This window comes from Akebia trifoliata, chromosome 16, assembly GCF_017979445.1.
Source record: "Akebia trifoliata isolate Shusen 1 chromosome 16, ASM1797944v1, whole genome shotgun sequence".
Lineage (NCBI taxonomy): Eukaryota > Viridiplantae > Streptophyta > Magnoliopsida > Ranunculales > Lardizabalaceae > Akebia > Akebia trifoliata.
In genome coordinates this window covers 26,132,750-26,142,580 of record NC_141390.1, presented here as the reverse complement: position 1 = coordinate 26,142,580, position 9,831 = coordinate 26,132,750, and the positions used below count along the sequence as shown (strand labels likewise).

Below are 9,831 nucleotides of genomic sequence, written 5' to 3'. Positions count from 1 at the left end.
GATTGAGAGAGTCATTCTTTATTACAAATTTCATTAAAAATGCAACTGTGAGAAGGAAGAAGGATGTTTTTAGTGCACTGTTTTGATTTCACTGACCAAATTATCTGATTCTTTTTAAGGAAAGGCCATCATACCCCTGACACCCACAAATTGTCGGGAACATGCACAAAAGATTATTGGGAAACACACCCCAAAACGACCAACAAACCCACACTGAATCATTGGTAAGGTTAAATGTTGGACACTAAAAATAATTTTTTAATGAAAGTTTTATCCAAGCTTACCATTCATGTTTCTTCTCCTTCCCTGATCATCATGTTATTATTTTATTGATAATAATAAAATAAAAAAAACATGATATTATTTTATTTTTCTTTTCTTTTGAATGATCGACAATGGATTGGAACAAACGCAAAGTCCGATCCATTCCAATCAGAAAACTACCATTTAGATGAAGAATTTGGGTTTCAATGAGAATAAGATTTGATAATTTATCTGATTGATGTTGCATCAATCATTTCCCAATCAGATAAGGTCCTGATTCGATAATGTGTCTGAAATATATAAATGACATATATCTACCATTTAATTATATTTTATTTAGATGTATGATGTATATAATAAAGAGAGATCATGGTAATAATATCATGTAATAAAGTAGTTTCTTTCTTTCTTTTTTAATTCAAATGATAAAAGTTATGTAAAATAATTATGTCTTCTTATGCAACTATTTTTAATTTTAGAAATAACTTGGTAAAAAATCATTGTGTGTGTGATGTGCAGGCATTGCACATGCCCGGGAGAGGGACCCATATGCCTTGACTCCGGCCATGGCTCTTCCAGTCCCCCAAGTCGGACATAAGTTTAGACGCCCCGTCATAAAAAATAAAAACTCGAAAAATTGACTCAACTCTGATATTCATTGAGACGTTTAAAGTCGATGAATGCATTGCATTACAAACCAAGTTATGAACTGAAGCTGACAGTTCTTGAAATATCTCAAAAAAGAAAAGAAGGATGACTCTTTCCTTTAAAAGATTTAAATTATATCTTTAAAATGAGAGAAGATGGGGGCAGCATCATATTATTTATGTCAATTAAAATATTTCCATGTGGTTCGCTTTGTACACCATGTGGCAAATTCTTTCACCAATTCATGACAGACTAAAATTTGGCCAATTATTTGGTGAACCACACACAACCCCTAAAATTAGCTTGATGGGTGATTTCTACCCTATGTATCTAAATCTAGATTTACATCATAGACAGGATTCTACCATCTACTCACAAAACCCATTATGAAAAAAAAAAAATTGATAGACTCCAACAAGAAGAAATCACCAATCAGTCTGATCATTTGTATGGACCTCTGACCAGGAGTTGGATTTCCACCCCTCTTATCATTAATAATTCAAGTCTACTAGAATTTATTTTCTAGAAAAAAATTCATCTCTTTCAGAGAAAGTGGTGCAGTGAAGTAAACTAGGAGCCAAAACACCAAATTTCCCAGAAAATTCAATTTCAATATCTTATGCTAGCTTCTCTTACTATTTTATAAGTGTAATAAATCACTACTAGCAATGTGAGTATAGAAATTTTAGTGTATCAACCAAGCATGGATTGCTATTCTTCTTTTTTTTCTTTTTCTTTTCTAGTAACAATTCATGTGCTCAGCAATTCTTTGCAAAGGTCAGTAGAGAAACAAGACAATAAGACTATCCTTCTTAATTTATGTTTCTCTTCTTAACTTTGTTTGAGTTATATTGCAGTTAACCTAACAATTAAGGACCACACCACCAGCAACTTTAACCAAAGATTTAACAAGAAAATTCCTACACATTTGATGGCAAAAGAGAAGGTGTAATCAGTCAAATCAGCAAGAAATTACCAAGACATGCAGAAGTAATAATAGAAGTATGATTCTCTAAGAAAAAACGTAATCTTAACTACCTTTATGAATAATCTGTTTCCAATAAAACAACTCTTGATAGGAAATATAAATGTAGCTTATATGGATCAGAAAGGGGTTGCAAGAAACTGTTAAATTAAGAGTGCAATTAAGTGTACCCAAGTCGAAGTTCCAAATCCAAATCTTCATTCAAATCTCTACCCAGGCCAATCTCCAAATCAAACACAATCATCTCTCCCTTTTTGCACTCATCTTCCTTCATAAAACCCTTTGAAGCTTTTCCAGCTTTCGTTGAATCTTTGTCGCTCAAGCTTGATGGATCGAAGGGACTACCCGCCATTCTTGGTATCTTTACATCGGAAGAAGCCCAAGATGGTGAAGAGAAACAAGCAGGAGATGGAGTAAGAATTGAAGGAAGTGTGTGAGTGAACGGTGGGAAATTAGGGTTAGGGTTAGAAGTTTGACCAACCCAAGGAGGTGACTGTCTCAGCCTAGCTCTATCTCTCCTGTGGACATTCATGTGACCTCCAAGAGCTTGAGCAGATCTAAATTCCCTTTTACAAAAGCTACATGTGTAAGATCTTGGAGGCCAACAAAACCCACCAAGCAAGTTATTCCCTCCATAATAAGTACTCTTACCATAGTCCCATGAGTTCTCTTTAGGCTGCTTTATGTTGTCTGCAAGGTTTATTCCATCAACAACACTATCTTTCATTTTGCTCAAACTGTTTCTTTCCATGAAAGCTTTTGATTCACTCAAACCTAACAAACTGAAAACAATAAGAACAGCAAATTATCTAGCTTAAATCAACTCAAATAATAGAAAGAAAGAAGAAGACCCATCTCTCAAAAGTTGAAAACCTGCAATATAACAAGTATGAGAGAAGAATCTCTCTTAGTTTAAATCAACAAAAGAAGAAAAGAAAGAAAACCCATCTCTCAAAAGTTGAAGAAGAAAGAGGAGATATACCTGAGAAATATGGGGTTGGGTTAGGTGTGAGGGAGAGTGAATGAGGGTTGCAGCATAAAACCTAAGAAAATGAAAGGCATAAACCGAAAACCCCCATCAGAAGGTGCCCATCTGCAAATGTCTCTTGCTACATTTGGATTTTACTTGATGAATGTAGAATTATAGCCTGACAGGTTATACCATTTTGCCAAATCTAGCACAGATTTAGCGGATGTTCCTTTCTCCTCTTTTAACTCAAAAATATATATGAAATATCGTGTATTATTCGGCATATATGTCTATATTTAATTATGTATGTAACTATGTATTATTATCTAAGTGTTGTTCTTGTTGAGTGTATATTTTCCTCCACTCCACAGTGTGTCATACCCCAGTTAAGTATGCATAGCTCTCCCCCTCTCCGATAGATAGGTTTGTATAGGTCACGGGTTTGATTCTTTTCACCCTTATGGGTGCGGGGGAGTGTTGAGTGTATATTTCCTCCACTCTCAGTTGTGGCATATCCCAATTAAGTATTATGACCCTTTTATACATCTCAATTAGCTCTCCCCCTCTCCAATAGATCAGTCTTTTGGAGTAGTTGGTTGTTACTAACAGTTCTAAATAACTTCTAACTCCCTATATAAGGATGTCTTTTTGGATAACCCAATTATGAAATTGTGGAAGGGTTGTGAGCTCACATTGCGGCATCCAAAAACATGATCTAATGCCACATGAATGTAGAGGACAGAATTTTAGTAAGGACTTTGAAAAAAAAAAAAAAAACTAATTTTCATCATTGAATTTTATTTTTCAATATGGGAGTTCAGTAGTCGTCCATTTTCAATGCCTTGGATGTGTTAGAACATATAGCTATAAATGCCATTTATAGTGTGTATATCTCTAATGGGTTGCAATAGAGAATACATTAAGTTTTATAACCGTTTGAGGGGGTTCTATATCACTGCTAATTCGCACTAATGGTAGAACACTACATATTGGAAAGGTTAAAGAACCTTCTATATTGGTCTACATCAATCTATAAATACAGAAGAGATTTATGTGAATAATACAGAAAATCTCTATTTATTGGATACCTCATTTCTTGCCACGGTGACCTAGTCTTGGATTTTGATCTTCACTCCATTGGTATACATGACCTAGTCTTGGATTTTGATCTTCACTCCATTCGTATACATCCATGGAAGCAATCCTTCTCCAGCGATCAATTTCATCTCCTTCGACAATCAAATCTTGTTCTTTCAAGATGAAGCTCTAAATATTTTTTTTTAATCAGAGTTTTTCCATGAAATATAGAAGGTTGTATGTGGTGTTTGTTAGATTGCCAATGTAGTAATCTATGTGGGACCAACACCCCTTAGTTTGCTTGTAAGGAAAGTGTTATTTTTAATTTTCACGTTGGGCAAACCATATGTCATGGTTTCAAAATTCGACCGAGATGTATTGCTCGAGTCGTCTCAATATTAGGCATAGACGAGACGGACAGACAAGTCAATATATTGGACAAGTCTTAAAACCCCATGTTCATTTTTCTAATTGTTGAACGAGATCTCTCAAACATATTGAAAAACTCGTCTGAGACGACTCGGTATCTAACATGGACGAAACGAGACGAGACGTGAAATCGAGTTTTAAAACCATGGACCATGTACACTCAAAATAAAAATAAATAAAAAAAGGAAAGAAAAATACAATAAGATATTTTTAATCTTATGATAAGTTACAATTATTCAATTAAAATTGAAAAAGAAAAAAAAAATAGACAATATAATTAGATTGTTATCTTAGTTATGCTTATCATATGGTTGGTTAATAATATTGAAATAAATTGAATTTTAGTAAAGATTATCATCATACACATGCCTGCTTATATGTCTCATGTGGAGCCTATTTCTGTCACAGCCTAGGAAAATGATGCATGTCCTCAAGCAGTCCATTGTGAATCAACCCAAACATACATGAGAGGTATTTACCAAAACACAAGAAAGAAGACAATGCTGAAACCTCCGAACTCCAACCTATAGAGAGGTCTCGATTTAAGCTTTCCCTCCGAGGAAGAGATCTCAAATGTAATACAACAAGGAATTCAAAGTGATCTAAACTATATACCAGAGGTGAAATGCATTTAATGGGATATCCGCAAACACTTATCAAAATATAATTGACAATGACATGCCTTGACTCATCAACCCCAAAATAATAAAATCAGATCAACTTAGTAATTAATGCGTTGGAATATTTGTAATCAAAATCAAATGCTGACATTAATGAAGCGTGGAAGCAAAACCCAAAAACATAGTCAACTACGCTAGTTGGCTCATGACCTACTCGGCTTATACACCTGGGCAAATCATGTTGTGACACCCGTCCAGACTCAGGGTTATAAATCCCCACTCAAAATGAGGAAAAAAGTTCAGATTTTCTACAACACAAAAAACAAGTATAATTTCAATCACCTTTCTAATATTCACTATTCTTCATCTTTTCATACTTTGAACTACCATTCGAACTTCATTATTATTTCTGACTTGATCTTAAGAGGATCTTTGGGAGGCACCACATCAGGGCCTCATCCTTCTCCATTCGAATATTCAAAAGTTTGAAATTGACTACACTAGCAAGAGCCGAGGTGTACGATTGAAGAAGCATCCATTGAATCAGAAGAGTCAGCAGATCAAGATTTACCAAGCCAGATCAAGGACTCTACACATCTCGAGGAGTATGGCCTAAAAATCCCTCCACTTCTCATATAGATAAAATAAATCGAGGACTTTTTTTAAAAAAAATTGATATTTATGCCATAGATATCATTATTTTTTTCACCAAAAATAAGTCAATTTTGACACAGCCTTATAAAAATTGAATTACTAGTTAAAGAAAATGTATAATCAATTTCTGGCTACAACAATACTCTTAATGTGGTTAGAACTTGGAAGCATGACAAATAGCTGATTTTTTTGGTCCAAGTAATCACATGGTTAATTAAGAGATTATCCTGATAAAAATATGTTAATTTACTCAACTCCATATCAGTCCTATTGCATGTACATTGTTTTTTTTATTGAATATAGTCCATTGCCAGCATTGGACGTTAGCAACCTCTAAAATTATATTTAAAAAGCTATCCTATTTTCTCATATGGTAGTAAAAAAGCAATGGATTTTGGTATCTTCGTGCAATGGCATTTTTGCCTAACTTGTGATGCACAAAAACAGGATTGAATGGTGACATTAAAACTCTTATAGTTTAGCATTAAAAGATAAAACAGGATTATTTTTTAGGTGGAGTTGGAAAATCCATTATTTTGGAAGTTGTTCGTATCACATGCTTACAAATATAAGAGAAAGAAAATGGATTAAATGGTCATATGCAAAGGGTAGCTATATATCTCGTCAAGTGTGTTTTTTGCAATGGATGTAGTTGGAAACTAGAAATATGTCTAACCTAAGGATTTTAAGATAAGTAGAATCAAAACATAATATATTGTGTAACTTTAGTGCTGACAATCATCATTATTAAGGATGAGATACTAGTTAAAGCTTGAAGGAATAGAAATACCCCCAAAGAACGAGCTTGTTCACTTCATTATTCTTTGTTATTTTTTGTTCAATTATCCATAATGATGAAGATATTGAGGAAAATGTAACTCCATACAATTAGTGTTAGTGAAGAATTTTAGAACTAACATTTTTTAATTAAATTAGGAGTTGTGCTGGAGTGACTGCGTTAAACCAACATTTTCTTTAAGAAGTAGAAAGTAGAGTACTATTCAAGAAATTAAACAACATGTTCATATAATGAGCATATCATATGTAAGAATGTTGAGATGGGTTAGTTTTATGACTTAGACAATATCAAGAACTAAAACATTCAAAAAAATTTGAGAATGGACGCAAGGGATAAAATTATAAGGAAAATATGTTTGAGATGTTTAATCATGTACGTAAAAGATTGAAAAATGAGAGAAGAATCATGCATATATCTCAAGAATCTATTTTCCCCATTAGTAATTTAGTGACAAAATGCACAACCAATAAGGGACTCATGCGCACTATGTTAGATTTTAAACTTACAAAATCTCTGAACATAACTATTATTCTATAATTTTCAATGGATCAAGAATCATGTATATATCTTAATAACCTATTTATGTTACTAAGAATCAAAGTTCAGAGTACTTATCTTATTATAAGTTAAAACATTGATCAAAGATTTGTGTTGGAGATGTGTCTTTCGCAATCCACGTGCCAATGAATCAAAGTGGGTAAATCCCCAAATTCAAGTTCTTCAATTTTCGGACTCACCTTCTCTCCCCTTTCTAATTGGATCAATTAAGGTTCTAGTGATTGATGGAGATCATTACGTTCAGAACCCTAAGCATATTGTTTTGTGTGTCTCTGGTTTTTATTACTATTATGGGGTGCCGATCCACTCATATATATATAGAGATAAAGGGCCTAAAGATATTCTCTTAATAAGATTCCTATTCATCGAGAATTCCAACTAAAACTTAAATAGTGAATTATTAATTCTAACGATATTGAAAATCAAACTTAATATATAGAATCTTTGTGCAAATAAAATTACTAAAACTGTGTAGGTCAATGAGCCACACGATTTGGGTTATAACACGCTAAACAAATAGCATAGCCCTTCTGGATGCATTAAAGAGTGGCTAATCATTCTATCACAAGGCTAAATGGTTAAGATGGATGACTGCTTCGTTTCAAGCCATTACATTGTAGTGGGCATGGTGCTGGTTGGAAGTAATGGTCTACTAACATAGCTCCTTAACTTACATACTTAAAATTGTTATGCAACCTTACTTATTTTTCATTAATTAACTTGATCACGGAGAGTTTTGTTTGGTAGGTACAACATTGATGTCATAGTGACGATGATGAACCAGAAAAGAAGGAATAATCATCAGAGAAGATGTTACGAACCTAAAAATTAAAAATAAAAAACTAATAATTATTTTATTGATATGACCACGGATCGAACCTCTTACATCTTGCCTCCTTGAGGGAGCAAACCTCCTATAGGATTTCTTTTCTCCCAAATATTTCTTCTCTTCTCCCATAACCTAAATCTCTTAACCCCTATTTATAGCCTACTTCCCAAAAGATAAGATTAGAAAGTAAATCTTCCATATCCAATCAAATCTTCAAGAACCCTAATTAAATTGGGATTGTAACAGAAGACCATATCTCAAGGATCTATACATATCTCGATGGTTGTGATGATGCCACAAATTTTACGGTTCAGATAGGATGATATTCTAGGGGTAACATAGAAATAGGTATCCTTGAGAAACATGTAGTGGTCTCTATTGAAATTGTGTTTTCGTTCCTGTCCTGCATATGTTTGACTATCTCTTTTGTAGTACGAATGCCTTCAGGACATTGGCTTTCTTTAAGTATTTTTGCATTAGGCGTGAAATTAAATATTTGTTCCCAATCAATTAGGATTCATGATAGAAAAAAAATCAGATCAAATGGCTATAATTCATCTATCAGACAGACTTTTGGTTTGAAAGTCGACCAAGATCATGAACCTGATGCATTTGTGAGTTGGCTGCATGATTAGCTAAGACATGATGCCTTAATGGTTATAAAGGATATAGTTTTGAAGTTCATTGAAGATGACACTGATGTTGGGGTTTTAATCCCAATTATTTCATGGAATTTATATATGACCAATAGAACTTTTTTCATGAATTATCTCCTACATAGTAAATCAACATAAGTTGGAAGAGTATATCAGTGTGGCAATGTTTAAATATCAAATTATGATGCCTTAATTTGATTATCTAGGATATAGTTTTAAAGCTCGTCGGAGACATAATGATGTTGGGGTTTTAATCCCAATTACTATGTACATGGAATTTACGAAATCTAGAGTTTTACATATCAATCATACATTTTGCATGGATCATCACCTATAAAAAATAAAAATAAAATCACATTGGAAGCACATGATAGTGCAGCAAAATTTGAATGACAAATCCATGTTATATGCCTTAATTTGCTTATGGGTATAGTTTTAAAGGTAGTCATAAACATTGATCATATACTACATAAAATTTATAGGATCTAGAGTTTTATATATCTATCAAATCTTTTGCATTGATTATTACCTACAAAAGGTCAATCAACATATCTTTCAAATGCAAATAATGATCTACAAATTTGGTGGATAAGAATACCTTTTAGTAACTAGACACCCAATATGCAATAATACGTATATGATTAAAGAGTCATTCTAAAATTGACTTCCTTCAATTCTGCACTCAACATTGTGCTGATGTGGCAATATACATTGTACCATATGCATAGATTTTTTCCTTAGAGATACAAGGTAAGAAATCTATGTTTTCCTGCACACTGCCACATCAATGCAATGTCGAAGGAAGTTAATTCTGCATTTAAAATCCTAGAATTCCTTTCTAGCCTGGAAACTACTGTTTGGGTAGGAATCACTTTATTAAACTACCAGACAATAAATTTTAGTTATACCTTCATTAGAGTTAGGCAAGTATATGTGTGCATAGTTTACTAATAATAATAATAATAATATAATTGAATTATACAAATGTCCCAACAATTTATTTTTGATAATCGAGTATTCCTGTAGACAGTAGACCGGACATGTATCTAGGTTTTGTCCAATCCATAAACCATGGTCTTGTCCAATGACTAGTCCTGAGCACACGCACTAGGTAAGTGAGGGTGCACCTTCGCAGGTGGCCCTGATGAATTAATGTTTATACTAAGTATCGAACTCACGACTTACGGGCATTAATCATTTATCAGTCCGAAATTGCCATTGAGCCTACCCCTCGGGGTAAAATGTCCCAACAATTAACTCATCCATGATCAAAGATGGCTTTCGTGATATTTTGAAAATCTTGGCCAAGTTGGCGTGTTTATGAAATGCAATCAAATCTACT

The 9,831-nt window shown here is 33.5% G+C and overlaps 1 protein-coding gene across 2 annotated transcripts; it reads right to left on the bottom strand.

Annotated features, from left to right (window-relative positions):
* Window positions 1-1,920: 1,920 nt before the first annotated feature.
* On the bottom strand, window positions 1,921-3,093 carry LOC147383077 (transcriptional regulator SUPERMAN-like). Of its 2 annotated transcripts, none has more exons than XM_086429369.1 (2): window positions 2,880-3,093; window positions 1,921-2,679 (listed from the first exon to the last, which is right to left on the bottom strand). In XM_086429369.1, exon 2 carries the CDS (start codon window positions 2,646-2,648, stop codon window positions 2,058-2,060), a length of 591 nt encoding a protein of 196 aa, XP_086285495.1. In that variant the 5' UTR covers window positions 2,649-2,679; window positions 2,880-3,093; the 3' UTR covers window positions 1,921-2,057. The 2 variants fall into 2 exon arrangements, with proteins under 2 accessions (XP_086285495.1, XP_086285494.1); XM_086429368.1 differs by having other exon boundaries at window positions 1,921-2,770; window positions 2,880-3,091.
* Between the last annotated feature and the right edge of the window lie 6,738 nt (window positions 3,094-9,831).

What these genes read in the sequence shown, in the direction of transcription:
- LOC147383077 (XM_086429369.1), bottom strand. Translation starts at nt 2,648, where the DNA reads ATGGAAAGAAACAGTTTGAGCAAAATGAAAGATAGTGTTGTTGATGGA.